Source organism: Dysidea avara, chromosome 7, assembly GCF_963678975.1.
Source record: "Dysidea avara chromosome 7, odDysAvar1.4, whole genome shotgun sequence".
Lineage (NCBI taxonomy): Eukaryota > Metazoa > Porifera > Demospongiae > Dictyoceratida > Dysideidae > Dysidea > Dysidea avara.
The window spans coordinates 22,316,522-22,332,147 of NC_089278.1; the positions used below are offsets into that span (position 1 = coordinate 22,316,522).

A 15,626-nucleotide genomic window follows, 5' to 3' on the forward strand; every position below is an offset into this window, starting at 1 on the left:
GATTGATCTGATATTTATGAAATACTGTAGCAGTCAATTTTGGCTAAATTTCATAAATGTATTAATCTGATTTGGCTGACACATTTGCTAATAATTGCTGATACGTCAAATCTTTCCAATAAACCAATTTCTCATGTTTTAATGGTTAATCATGCATCACTGAATGGTAGTTTTAACTCATGAAATGGCTGATATGACTGTTGAATAGTCCGTTTGTTTATACACAGAATCACATTGACATTTACCCTCTGTACTGCACGTACATGTGTCATAAAATGATATACACCTACTAGTTTAGAAATCATCAAGGAAAAGGTACAAATAACATTTCCTGTGACATTGATTGATAGAAGAATTTTCCAACAATATTACTGAATGAAGTCAGTGTTGGCTGTTAATACGTACACAGTGAACACAGCATATGATATAAATGATAGCTGTAGATAAAGTGGCATGGCTACCATAATCTAGACAAATTTTATGCAAGCGTGTGTGTCTGTGTGTGCGATGCTTGCTATAACCATGTAAAACTGACAAGTGGGTGACAATTCTATTGTTATTATCTGATTCGATATAGCTAATTTATATTTAATCATTAGTCAATGCAAATGTGCGTTATTTGAGAACCCGGGTTTCCTTCCCATAAGCTGTATATCGCAAGAACCACCTTTACACCTAGATAACTGCCAGCCGAGGTGCATAGAGATCACAATCATTGTTGAAAGCAACATACCTTTTGCCTCATGACCTTACTGCAGTACCATGACGTTGAGCTGATCATTCCTCAAAAAATTTATAACTTGTGGACAATAAAACTAAAAACATTTGGCTCATTTATAGTAGCTACTACCTGACCTGCTGATAATGTTCAAAATGTTTTCATTCAAACGTCAGGCATCTGTTCTATTTATGGCACATCAAAGTTTTCACAATATAATTATAGGGAAATCCATTAATGTGCACAGTCTTATATTCATGGCCCTTTCCCCAAACTTGCAAATGAGCCAAAACACACGTGTCCACTCTTTACACCTTTACTGTCATTTATTCTGCTGAAATAGTGAGGATAAATTTGCAAAGCCAGATGGTATCACGACCCTCACTGATAAGTTCACTTCTACGCAATAAGTACACCTACAGCTTGCCATTGTATGGTAACTGTTGTAAACCTTATGAATGGCCAACATGTATATATCACAGTTTCAGTAGGAAGATGGTCTGTTTTCAACACTTCAAGCCAAACAGATTCAATGCAATTTCCATAACTATATCTCCTGAACTTAAATTTTATTAGCTATAAACTAACTCTCTCAAATGTTTACTGTAAAACTAACCGAGAGGCTGTCAGCCCATCAATACAAACATCTTCTTACACAGGTGGATAATAGGTCAAGTCCCGAGCATATAGTTCATCATGACAACACATGATTCATCTTTGTCCTCAGGTAATGTACATGGCTACTGTGTGACAACTTATGTCACTAGCATATCCTATAGGAAAACTGGTTTCTAACTTCAGGCAAGTTCCCCAAACAAGGATGGGAATTATCCACCACCCTTGGTTGTCAAGCAGCAGAATTGTACAAAGTATTGTGATAGGTTAAAGTGTTTATTTGAAAGCATTTGTGCATAGACAATAGTCAATGTTGCATGTACATGACATCTCTATTTACAAGTTGCATGGAGTATGGTGATCTATAAGATACATATATTAAACACTGTCAATTGCATTAAATAACTGTATACTTTAATAAAACAAACCATGCATTCTCTGACTTTTGCGTGGCCATGGGTAAAAGTAAAAATTATCCTCCGAGTATATACATATATGTATGCATATTTTTGTATATGCATATACGTACATAACTTAAGTACATATGTTTACTGACTCTTTTACACTTTTGCAATTGACATGCAACATACACTGTGTATACACTAGGAAGGGATTGTGGGCTAAACATATATCATGATCAAAGCCTAAAGGAAGAGTATTTAGAAGTACCAACTACAGGAAGAATGTTTGTTTAACTACAGATGGTTTCTTTTCAGAGGTAGATATAGCTAGCAGCCATATAGTGTACTGGGTAGCTGAGTCAGCAGAAAAATCACCTATAGAGCAATGACATTGACACCATTTGGATTCAGCTATTGTATACATGGAACTATAACCAAATAGGGCAAAATGCTACAAACCATTAATTTATTAATTGTTAATCTTATAGACTAAATATGTAGATCTATACATACTCCATGCATTCTGGGTAGGTTTAGTTGCACGCTAATTCGAAACAGTGAGTATCATTATTCTTTATAACCAGCCATGTAGAGGCTGAAGGGCCAGGATGTTAATTACAAAGATGTCATACTTACTCTTGGTGGGCTGTCAATGAACTGTGGGCTAAACATATAGCATGATAAGTACTAACTACAGGGAGAGTATTTAGAAGTACTAACTACAGGAAGAATGTTAACAAATGACTCAATAGTGACACAATCCCTTCCTAGTGTACACACAGTGTAGCTATGTTGCATGTCAAATACAATACGTCAGTATAAGAGTAGGATGCTCAGCAACAAGGTGGCAACATGCTGCGGTAAAAGAAGAACATTCACAAAAACTGGCGAGCTACCATACAGTCATGCATACATAAAAAGAGAGCTGTATACTGGGATTAAGTATTAAAACTGCACAACCCACTGAATAAGGATATTACATAAGGACAATCACTTCCTGCTTCCCTCTAGCACCATGTACTCATTTGACCTTAAACTGTAGTCACTTTATTAGATGTACATGTGCATCAGAATACTGATTTTGTAAAATGAATTACAAAATTTGATTTGCAAGAATGTCCATGCATATTGCTAATATATAAGACACTTCAGAACACTTCGTAAATGTATGGCTACCCACCAGTATTGTGCAAAGAATAGACAGCATTATTTCAGACACAGTACAGGATGATGGTAAAGGAAGATGGCGTTTAGTTCATAAACATGAGCAGGAAGTTGCTACAATATAAAATGGGTACTGTTTGCTCAGTAAAGCAGACCAAAATCAGATAAAAGAGGATCATATATTCAAGAAAGAAGAAGTAGATATCTACAAAGAATCATGGAACACAAAGTGGAAAAGTTTCAGCTCAGTCCTTCCTTCACTGCTTCAACACTACCAGAAGATGTCGCCTCCTGGCCTTCTTATAAACTCAACAAGCCTACTATTATGTTGAACAAAATTTCAAGTCAGTTGGAACTACTCAATAAGGACACCAAACCACAAAATGATAAGGTATCATTAGACCTCTCTCCAGATGGAGGTAAACTTAGCATCACCATTAATGAAACAAGACTTAATGTCACTAAAAACTCTTGTGACATTACTATTGGAAATTTCTCCATAAAACTCAACAGCCACCTTAACAGGACACCATATCCATTGAGTGTAATACAATCATCCACAGTGGCTGCAGTCAGTCTATTACTTGATAATCCACTTCACATCATATCAACAGGAGACTATCCATATGTCACAGCTGCTCTATCACTTAGTAAGTTAACCATTATATATAACTCATATTAATCTACTGTAACTTTTCCACAGTTGAAAGAGTACTCAATGAAGATGCATATCTCGTTGCATGGAGTTCTAACAGTCAAGGGGACCAGACTGAGTTCTTTAATGCAGATCAAAACAATTTTTACCTTGCTGTTGATGCGGACAATAACATTGTAGCATTACCAGGGGACGTGTCTGATGAGGTGTACACATATTGTTACTATTAATTATACTTAGTTGTTATATTTGTCATTCCATATATAGGGATACATATATAGATTCAAACAAGAGGATATTGATGGTGTACAAGATTTACGGTACTATGTGGAGTCTGATGGGAAGAAGTACTACATGATGGTTCAACCAAATGAAGACATAACTACTCTACCTGCTGAAGATCTTGTACTTGGATCAACAATTGACACCCAGTGTAGATTCAGACTTGTGGTGTAATAGCTCATAGACTTACACAGTACATTTGTTTTAATGCACAGTAATAAATTTACTTTTTATTATTTTTAAAATTCATTTTTTTTAGTTTTAACTGTATGAGAACATGACATGAAACTGTATATTATACTGGAGAAACTGTAGAAAAACTTTTGTATTATCTATAATCACACAACTCATGACCTTAACATAAACCACGTAGTCAGAGGGTAGCTATATATGTAACTATAACACATAATATTCAAGTTTGTTGTTGCTGAATATTTGGACAAGAAATGGTGCACATCATTGCTTCATGGTGGTATACTCTACATGTTTGTCACTGCTGTTCACTTTCCTCCATTTACTGAGTAAGAGAAGCAACAACACCAAACAGAGAACAATTGTCACAAGTGCAACACCAATAATGGTACCTGGATGATAAGCAACACAAAATTACATCAGTATGTTGCTTAGTACGTCTATATGCATATGACATATGATAAACTAAATAACCAGTTATTATAGAACTCTATAGCTGAAGTGTTTGGATAACAAATTGTGTATGCACAGAAAAGTACCACTATACAACTTTGTTGACCAGCCACTGTACGTATATGTAACAGTAGCTATCCTTCTATGAACCCACAAAGAAAGCCTGTGAAACAATGAATCAGATACTTAATAGTGAAACTCTCCTGAATGCGGAAAGAAAATCTTGGCCAGCCCAGAGAGCACACTTGAAACACAGACTTAGTATGATAATACCCAATTACATGTATACATGTGTTAATTGTGAGTAATTTACATACCAAAGACAACAAAGACACAAGATACACATCTGTGATCTTCACTGCCATTAGGAGGATGGTTTACAATGGTAGGGAAATCTGTAAAAATAAATGCAGATATTACACAAGACAAGTGATTATTTTATTTATAATTATCTTAAATGATAAATACTCAACTAATTATAGAAACCAAGTAACAGGCCTGTGAGGGTTCTGGAGGTACTGAAGAACCCTCCTCTTAGAAAAGGTCTACAATTTCAGTGTAAACATCCAAAATTTAGCAACAAAAGTTCAATCTAAAAGTTTTAGCAATTGAAATGTCACCAAATTCAGCCAAATTTTCCTGACAGGGGCATGCCCCCAGATCCCTTAGCTCTAGCACACTGCTTTGCAAGATGGGTGTGGCTAAAGCACACCTAGTATCTGCTTTGCACACCCATCATCCACAACACACAAAAAAGATCTACTTTTTTATCTAGAGATAAAATGTCTAAAGATAAAAGTCTGGTTACGACCCCGAATAACAAATTATGCCTTTAGTAAACAAAACTTTATATATACTGTCAACACTAGATTGCAAACAATACACTAAAGTACACTTACCATTGGTAGTGTAATTACAAGGCACATTGAATGATGTAGGATATGGTTTTGACGGACAAACAATTGGGTAACTAATAGAGATGTTACATGTTGTATTAACTGGTAACTGATGAGACAAATAGTTCCCATATGTCAGTGATCCTGTATTGAAACAATTCTGTAATAAACCATCAATGCATTTCTATCTTTCCATACCAGTGATGGCTACAACTGAACCATTGGGGTAGTGACATCCTCCACTTAACAGCCAGTAAACAATGTTGTCAGCAAACACATAGTTGAGGACACTACCCTCTACACGCCATGAGATGTTGTGTGTCACAAAATCACCTGTGTCATTATAGTGACAAGTCTCCTCTACTATTGGTGGAGGATAATCTACACAATTGTGAGGATAAGATGTTAATACATCACCAATATACTAACCTATTAGTTCACAAAAAGTTCTAAGAAGCAGAAATGGAGAACCTGTTGGTAGAGCATTTATATCTGCCAATGATAAGATTGGATTGTATTGAAGTGCTAACTGTGTGGTTACATAGAACGTGTTCAAGAGTGATCCTACTCCTACAAAAATCTGCACATTTTTTTCAAGCGTGATGTTGATAATGGGGTTAGATGGAATAGCAGTGTCCAGGAAATCTCCACCAAAATTAAGGCCAGAATCAGCCAAGTAAACATCATACCGCCATTGTTCTTCTGTTATTCCACCCATATAATCTGGAGGGTGTAATTTTATTACTATATTGAACCCATTACTAAAACTGCTGTGGGCTAACAGCTCAGGTCTTCCCGGATGATTAGGCCAACCTATCAAAACACTCTAATAATACATACACTAATATTATCCTCCTCACCTAATGGTAGTACCCTAGTAGAGACATGGACAGTCCCAACTTCATTAATAACAAAACACTGATACACTCCCAGCAGATCACAAGGATTGTTCTTTGTTATAGTCCAACTACTAGTGGTCTGGTTGAACACAATGTCTGTGCTATTGACATCTAATAATTGTCCATTTTTGTACCAGATCATCTCCTGATAACCAGTGGCATTACAATGAAGTGGAACAGATTGATTATCAACTTCAGTTGGACAACCAAACTGGTTAGACGTTATCCTCACAAACTGGTCATCCACATAATCCATATTAAGTAGTATTTCTGTCAATGCAAACATTATGTATATATACATACTACATGGGGTATAGCCAAAAAGATTTGCCAAAGGCAAGGGTCTGGAGGCACACACACATGCATGCACACATGCACACACACACACACACACACACACACACATTGGAATACATATATTTATGTACTATAATTTTATCTTTGGAAGATAATCAATCTACTATAGTATATAACGTCATTAAATGGTTAAAGACCTACTTTGATTTTTCACCAAGGTATCATTGGAAGTGCTACATATCCTACTATAGACTTGTGAGAAGGCTCAAAGCCTGTACACACAAGAAGTCAGTCTTGAATCTAAAACTGCCGAATGCAGAAAAAATCTCAGATCATGGGAATGAGTTAGTATGACCAGAGTGAATGCTTTCTACAGTGAATATGAAAACTGAGTTCAACCTATTGTACATACAGAGTACACTGGAGGGAAAATAGCAAGGATATTTCTGATCAAGTCTGTAAAATGTCAAGTATAAGAAATTCCAGATCCTGGCTCCCTTAATCACTTGCCTAAATTATTATCACTGTCTGAGGATCAAGTCATCTTTGTGGTTCTCAAGGTACCTTGTGGCCACTCCTTACCATTTTACATATTACACATTGGCTATATAAAAATATGAATATGCACCTTCGTAAATCTTTGTAGAGTTCACAACTACATGACAGGATGATAACAGATTTCCAACATGATCATAACACTGATAATGTCCATCATGGTCCTTACTGACCCCCATCAGCATCAAGTTATCCTTCACATCTGTTACTTGTTCACTGATCATCACTCCATCCTTCATCCAAACTACACCATCACTGGGAACACTTAGTGTTGGCCCCATACATGATAGTATAATGTTATCATGTTCATATACTGTCACTGAATCACTACTGACAACCAATGCTATATATAGGAATTAGATTTGATGTAAGCAAATAATGTAGTGATGTGTTTACCTTTAATGTGACCTGACCTACTCCTTGTACTAGTCCACCATCCACCATCTTCATTCTTCCAGTCATTCACCAAACAATGGTAGTCTCCTTGCTCCACTAGTGTCACATTAGTGATAGTCAGAATACTGGTACCCATAGTAGAATTGTTAATAGTATAGTGACCACCAGAACTGATAGTAACATTGTTGTGAATCCATTCAATTTGTGGTGATGGAGTTCTCTCCTCATCAAGATAACCAACTATTTGTACCACTGATGTGTTACATGTTAGACTGACACTGCTCCCTACTGATACTGTCCAATCCTCAGGTTCCTCATTAAACTGAATTGGATGGGGCTGGACAGCAAAGTTACTTCGCCCTATGAATTATAAAGTGATAACATCATGTATGATGTATGTCTATTGTACATTCCTGTACATGGCAACATTGAAGCTTGCGTGTTCTGAGAAATTAAAATGCACTATCAGTACGGATTCAATTTACATAAGGTTTTACGTCTGATATCATTCACGCATCAGTTGTGGTTCACAGTTGACGATATAAATACCAAAGAAGCCTTACTTGAGCAAATAAACGGCAATACGTTTCGTGATGTAATAATGTAATAAGTGTAATGTGTACACATGTATGCACACAAATACTTACAATTTGTAATTGAAAGACATTAACATGCTCCACAAAGCAAATTCTTTTTGGACATTACTATGTATGCTGGTATTGTTGATGGTTTCTAAAAAGGATGGAGGATACGGCTACTGCTATTCAGTAAGCAAGGGCAATCTTATGCATTTTTATGGTAACAGAATACCATTGCATTGTAGATCCATCTACTGATGATCAGCATGTAGTTTAATATTGTTTTGTTTCTGTCTTGCCACATGTTCTATACCAATGCACAACAATTCTTGCTAGAACCATATACGTAGCTTTTTGAGTGGGCTGTTGATGATAATGATTCAAAGAAAAAGATAGCAATTACAGGGGCAGATCCAGGGTTGGGAAACGGGGAGTAGTAAGTAATAAGTATGTTAAATGTACTAGCAAGGGATCTGGGAGCATACTCCCTCAGAAGCTCTACACATTTTACGAATTTTAATACTGAATTCTTGCTTATATAGTAATAAATTGTGGCAGTAAATTATGCTTCTGCTGAAGAACATCTTCTCTTGACTGATGCTGTTTTCCTGGCTGTGTCTGAATGCATCACCTTCATTATTAAAACAGGTGTTGTATGGATCAGTGACAGTGACGACTGTTTATGAATACAACATATAGTTTATGACCTGATTATGGTATGCAAAGGACAGCCACTGTTCAGTATCATTGCATTTGTACCACCTTGCCATGGGCATAATATTTTTATAAATGTGAGACTTGGAGGATTCTCCATGTTACATGTGATGACTGTTCTATTTGAGTATCTCAATTGTGTATTTGGCTTACAGAAGGATGAGGGGGAGGGCATGTAATGTACCACGTGTCCCTGTGAATTATTTGTGTAAAGCCTACTAAAAGATTGCACTATTTCCAAATTTAAAAAAAGTCAAATTAGTCATAATATAACTGTACTTACTGCAGGTAAAGATCAGGCTTTACAGGCTCTCCAAGCCTATACAATTAATACTTATACTCAGCGTTGGGCAAGTTACTTTGTAAAAGTAACTAGTTACATATTACATATTACTTGCAACTAAACTATTTAGTTACAGTTACATATTACCCATAAAATAAAGTAACTGTAATAATATTACATATTATATTACTTTGTGTCCACAGCCTTAAGCTGTCATGTGTGAAACTACCACCTTATCACGTGACATGATTGCATTGTTGGACAATATGCAAATCTTGGTTATAAGTAAGAAGCTGGTGAATAAGCTTCATTGAGTAGGCCTCGTTACTTCGTTGTGGCTAGGCGTTACTCAGAGAATAACTAACGAGATTAGTAACTTCGTTACTTGTAGTAATAATATTAGACTCGTTACAGTAACTATACTATATTACTTAAGTAACGGGTTACATTGTAAGTAAAGTAACTTGCATTATATTACCTGTTTTTATAGCGTATTTCGTTATATTACTTTGTTACCACAAAAGTAATAATATTACATAACGCGTTACATAAGTAACGCGCTACTCCCAACACTGCTAATACTAATCTTGTGTGACTGATTACCACGTTTTGAATTGCAGAGCAATTGGCGTTGAATGGTCAGGCTTAGTATCGGGTGGCCATACTCTATTTTCTTGGGGTGGCGTTTACAGGTTTTCAATTATAAGTGCCCCCCTTGAAGGCGCTTCTAGTAACATGTGCTTCAAAATACAGGATGTGAGGGTTGAGATATGACTACACTCTAAGAGTCCACAGATGATGTTAAGCTGCAAGAAGACAGAAATTGGTGCTACAAAGACCATGAGCTTCAATTGTGGTGAGTTCTATGTAGCTGTATTTATACATGTAACAGTGAGTAGCTAACTGGAAGTGGGTGTTCTAAGGCTGTCCATAATCTGTAAACGATGATTCTGCTGTTTCCACCAATTCCGCTAAATATACCATCCCTCTCATGTCTCACTCTTGGTAGTATTTAGATGGCTTCACCATACCTATAAAATTTATGACTTAGTGTATGCATGGATGGGGTTCTTTTGATTTTTTTATGTCCAACTTCCAACTAAATTCTTCATGCATTTGCTACAACGCTACCTACACCACTGATACCTGTTCCTCTAACCACGCACAGCAGAGTCCTATGATGTCACATGGTGACATATCTAAGGCCAACCCAAATTGTGTTTTGTTAAGTTGTTACCTCGAAAAATTTTAAGTAGCAATAACAAAAACATTAAGTAACTACTTGGATACCATAATTCAATTGTCATAAATAAAATTAAACTTCCTGACCTGCCCAACAACAGATGACCATACTACTTAGACATGACAACTATGCGTAACCACACGATCAGACGTACAGCCAGGCTTGCATCATTTTCATAGAAACCAGATTTCGTATAATAAAACTGATGCAAGCCTGGCTGTATTTCTGATTGTGTGGTGGTTTCGCAGCACTCTATACTATTATTAAAAGTAATAGCAGGAGTTCATAATTTTAACCGAAAATCTCATTTATATATTGTGGACTCTTGGTAATAGCTGTTCCGCTGTGACGACCATCATTATTCATTGACCTAGAATATCGGGCTATAAGAGACCAGGTTCATGCAAAGTAATATTTAACACCCAATATGTGTATATTGTGCTTGTTGAATGCAAATGCAATACAGTACATAGCACGTAATTATAGAAAGATATTACAAGTAGCAACCTGGACTTAGTAGAGTGTCACCAGTGTGGCATGTAAATGACTGCACATGAGCAATTTTCAATTATTGTTTTAAAGTAACATTCATGTAAGCACATTGTAATGTATTACTGATTTGAAGCACATTTAACACTATCCCATGCAGCAGGGACTGAAATTTGTGCACCTAGTAGTCAGAAACACTAAATGAAATGAAAATCCAGAAATGTAGCTAGTCCAGTCTCTAGTGAACAGGGACACTATTATGTTTTGCGTAGGTACTGCTATTATATTTGTGGACTTGCGGTGTGAAAAATATGTCAAGGGTTGGTACTAGCATTATGGTTGATAGCTTAGTTGGCGTAAGAGAGTATGGTTGTCATGGGTAATAATTGTCACTATAACCACAAGGTGATTTTACTGATTCTGTAACCATAGAAAATACTAACTAAAATGTTACACCATGTAGAGTCAACAGCAATAATTAAAATTATCATAAATATAGTACATTATTATTATTAACACTTTACAGTGACCAGCACTGAAGGTCTGACAGCAACAGCAATATGTGTCCTTCACAATCTGATTGACTTTTAAAGATAACATCAAGTTACCTATTACTATAGTACAGGTTGCTGTACACCTCCAGTGCTGGACACTCGAATAATAATAACATCAGATGTAACCGTTAGTGGTGAGGCCACTATACTGAAGCCCATGTATAGTAGTTAGTGCAATAGCTGCCCAGTTATATCTTCAAGCAATGCTCTCACTTAGATGATCTAATAATAACGTCTGTGATCTCGTTCACGATATATAAACAAGCTACAAAAGAAGTTGCTAGGAACCGGTTAACTGCTGCATCGACCCATTTATTAATCATTTGGGCTGTGAAACCCCACATGCACCCGTCAGTGTAATATATCAACAGCAACCTACCCAAATATATTTGTATACAATAGCTATACCGTGGTTAAGCTCCACCGACACTAATTGAATGCACTGTCGTTTATTTTCTGTTTATGTCAAGTTACAATATTGAATACATACTCACTTAAAGCAGATGTAGAGTCGCTGTGAAGCACCAAGATCACCAATACAAAATGCCAGCTCACACTCGCATACATGACTATCGAGTTCGTCTTGCGTCCTTCGGCACGCGCCCTTTTAAATTAGCATGGCGGACGGCGCAATACTTTCTGCTGAGCATAGCATGGTTACACTCAAAAATGACATACTTATAAACATATTTTGTATAATAACTTATTAATATGTACAATGTGGCAGCAGTACATGCATGACTATCTCATTTCCTGCCAAAACTAAAAATTCTAGTCCGAAATGATTTCTCCTCCTTGTTCTTGACAGTCCTGTAAATAAAACACGCATGTATCCATAGTGATCAAAATGATACAAAAAGTTACCTCAATTCTGCCTCAGCTTTTTCCTTGTGAAATTCACTATCAGCTAATTTAGCTTTTGTCATTCTTAGTTGCTCACGTAGATACTCAACCTGTATAATGAACATATTGGATTAATAATTAAACAGCTATTATAGGTACTACACAAATATTCAAATATTTAGCATACAGCTGGCTCAAAATTTTAAACAAATGGATTTCATAAATGCAACTTGGCAAGAATGACAACAGGTACAAACCATTCTTTCAAGGTTATGTTGTGGTAACAGCTTTCCCACACTTGCATTACCATTGGTTGGGCATGCGTGTTTATTTCAACAAAACATGGCCTTCGTAAAATCAAATGATAACTTTGTGGCATCAAAATGCTCACCAATCTAATACCATAGCAAATACATGATTGTAAAAAATTAATTCTTTGCTATAAACACCACTATACGGTAACTAACTGTATGAGCTAGAGTGGTGATGTACACTGTAGCTACATATACCCACTCTAATCTGTGTTTAGTCCACAATATGCATAAGACAGTGTGCATGTGGGCAATAATATCACAAGAGTGCGGTTTGATTACAACATTTGCAAATCATTTGATGCAGAGTTAGTAGTTTTTGTCATTACATGGAGTGTGCTGTATAGCATTAAGTAGAGGGGTTTTAGCACTAGTGTATTTGTGAAAATAAAATGTAGCAATAGGAAATAATAAATTCTGTTCATGTTTGTTTCATTAACAACTGCCACTTCACATGCACCTGTCAAAACAGTACAGCAAGGGGGAATGTTTGGTATGAGCAAGAACAATATTCTCCTACATGGTTTACATTGGGAAAAACACATGTTCATAATATTGATTTTCTTGGGAGCTCACAGAGCAAACAACATACATAACCCATAAGATTAGGGCATCAGGAAATAGCCTGAACGCCCCATAACATGAAAACTTCTAATCCATAACAGGCTAATAGCCTGAAGTGCAGGCGATCAATCACCCAAGACAAGTGCAACCACTGAATGTATTACATACACTTGCCTAAAAATTTGATTATTTCTGGCTACATTTGGTGATGATAAACAGACAAATCCTAGAAATATCATAAAGAATTTTGTCTACACAAGTTTAATTGGTGCTATTGAACCATTTATGGAATAATTACAGGGTAAACCAAAGGCCTAGAAGGGTAAGCTTGCTTGTAGAGTGGTTACTTCATCTAGAGTGGTAACTTTGTGGTCTGTATTTGAAAATGTGCTGAAACACTGTGAAGAAGCTATAGCACTAGTTCTTACCTTAGCCCAACGTCTTTCAACACGTAGGGTAGCAAGGATAACTGTTTGAGTGGTTTTCATGGCCAAATCCAAGTCATGCATACTAATCACATGAGTATTAATCAATCCCGATAATAATTAATGTCTATATAATTATTGTTGTACGTTCAGATGTAGCCCAGGCAAAGTCACCGATTGTGGCTACATTGTAAATGTAGCCTCGTCTTTGATCTGAGGTGTGGTTGGTGATAGTGGTAACTTGATATGGCAACTGGAATATGATGACAGAATGATGAGAAAGTGATACATACATGCACATGTATGCATAGCATATTGTTTTTTGAAACACAACTATTATGCAGTTTTATACACTACATTACCCCTATAGCTGCCAAATGTTATATTGCATATTCGTGTTATAACTATTACATGTACGTACATAGAATGGTTGATGTTAGCTGTCTGCCTTGGAATTATGTACACATGCACACACACACGCACGCACGCACGCACGCACGCACGCACGCACGCACGCACACGCACACACACACACACGGGTGTAAAGTTATAACATGGTCACTACTCAGTTTGGTGATGGTGGTAACTAGATATGGCAACTGGAATATGATGACAGAATGATGAATAATGGATATTGAGAAATAACCTCATGTCCACTTTTGTGCACATATTGTCATGATAGATTCTATGACTATTGCAGTACTGCCTGTATTGGTCTAAGAAAAAAAAACTTTTCATCATTGCTCTGTAATTTTATGCACTATGTAAGTACAAATGATTAGAAACAAAATGGAGATGAAACAAATTTTGAGCTACATCTAACATACTCATCCAAGCATATCATGTTTTGTAGTAACATGCATGTCTGGCGATGGTCCATTAACTTTCAACATTACTGTACATGACCGGCACTAATGCAATGTACTATTTGTACTTGACAGTAATGATACGGTTGTTTCGGAACATTACTGGAAGGAAGTTTTCGTTATTGTGAGGGAAAGTAGTGTAAAGAAACAAACTGTAAGACCTCACATCAATACCCATAAGTAACTGACTGTATAGCTGCTTCCAAACCTATCAGCAAAGAAACGAGAAGTGTGGCAGGAGTATCACTAAAAACCTTATAACAACGATAAAGGATTTGATTGCTTTCAACGAGAATGCTACAATACTCGAGAGAAGTGTACAAATCTTTTTTTTTTCTTTCACATCTCCATAGCAAGAACACATGTATAAATGCTTACGGTTTTTTACCTCTCTCTTTAAGTCAGTGTTTTCCTGTCTTAGTTCATCAACTGACCGGGCTTGAGACTCCTGTGGCTTGTCTGTGATTGTACATGTCATTTATGTAATTCCTATAGGAAACTATACAGTCATTAAATCTACAATACCTTGTTGTTTGCCACGATCTTTATTAAACTTTCGCCGTAGAGTTCCTTGCCTTTTCAATCCCGGAGGTGGTGACTCATCCCTAGGCACTGACAAGTGTTCTGCACTCTGACCAGCATCTTTGCCTTTCTTTGCTTCATCAGTAGTTGCTACTATAAAACAACATGAATGCAACTGTCATGGTATAAAGGTTGAAGATGACAGAGTCACACTGGCCACTCTAGATATGACATTACGAACAAAAACAAACGACAAGCATTGGCATACACAAAGGTTACAGCATACATAAATTATAAATTCTGGGCATATCTCACCACTTACAAATTCTGGGAGTGTAACTACCTCAACAGTATACACAGGAGATGGTCTGAGAAAACTATCACTAATTCAATAACAAAACTTCTAAGAATGGCCACAAATTGCATTACAGCCACATCATTACATAGTACACAAAAACAATACCAATAAATGCAAAGTTCTGAGAAATGATTCTCATATCACCAGACTTACTGAGATCACTGCATTTTGATTAATAAACACATCTGCTGAGTTCATTAATCAGTAGCCATTTGATGATGATATAAAGTAGTGGCTACTGTATTATTGTTGGCATACATTTAACCTGCTGCTGATTTACTCATCACACACACACGCACATGCTATTGTTAATGTGTGATCTTCTATTAACACAGGAGTTCATAAGTGTCACA

General features: G+C 36.4%; 3 protein-coding genes across 4 annotated transcripts in view; 1 reads left to right on the forward strand and 2 right to left on the reverse strand.

Moving 5' to 3' along the window:
• Positions 1–2,427: 2,427 nt before the first annotated feature.
• LOC136262616 (uncharacterized) lies at positions 2,428–4,206 on the forward strand. Its single transcript, XM_066057005.1, has 3 exons — positions 2,428–3,548; positions 3,602–3,759; positions 3,821–4,206. The coding sequence occupies exons 1-3, from the start codon at positions 3,116–3,118 to the stop codon at positions 4,007–4,009; spliced, it is 780 nt and encodes a 259-aa protein (XP_065913077.1). The 5' UTR covers positions 2,428–3,115; the 3' UTR covers positions 4,010–4,206.
• LOC136262614 (uncharacterized) lies at positions 4,141–12,048 on the reverse strand. Its single transcript, XM_066057004.1, has 9 exons — positions 11,879–12,048; positions 7,524–7,883; positions 7,201–7,470; positions 6,237–6,545; positions 5,806–6,189; positions 5,575–5,757; positions 5,380–5,520; positions 4,798–4,875; positions 4,141–4,419 (listed from the first exon to the last, which is right to left on the reverse strand). Exons 1-9 carry the CDS (start codon positions 11,949–11,951, stop codon positions 4,292–4,294), a joined length of 1,926 nt encoding a protein of 641 aa, XP_065913076.1. The 5' UTR covers positions 11,952–12,048; the 3' UTR covers positions 4,141–4,291.
• The window catches only part of LOC136262613 (uncharacterized), a 39,917-nt gene continuing 36,311 nt past the window's right edge, over positions 12,021–15,626 (reverse strand). Inside the window, exons 7-10 of one of the 2 annotated variants that reach the window (XM_066057003.1) lie at positions 14,919–15,065; positions 14,782–14,852; positions 12,249–12,337; positions 12,021–12,194 (exon numbers count right to left, since the gene is read on the reverse strand). In XM_066057003.1, coding sequence (XP_065913075.1) covers positions 12,131–12,194; positions 12,249–12,337; positions 14,782–14,852; positions 14,919–15,065 — 371 coding nt within the window. In that variant the 3' untranslated portion in view covers positions 12,021–12,130. Of the gene's footprint in view, positions 12,195–12,248; positions 12,338–14,781; positions 14,853–14,918; positions 15,069–15,626 lie in introns of both variants that reach the window. The other variant, XM_066057002.1, reaches the window with a different exon arrangement.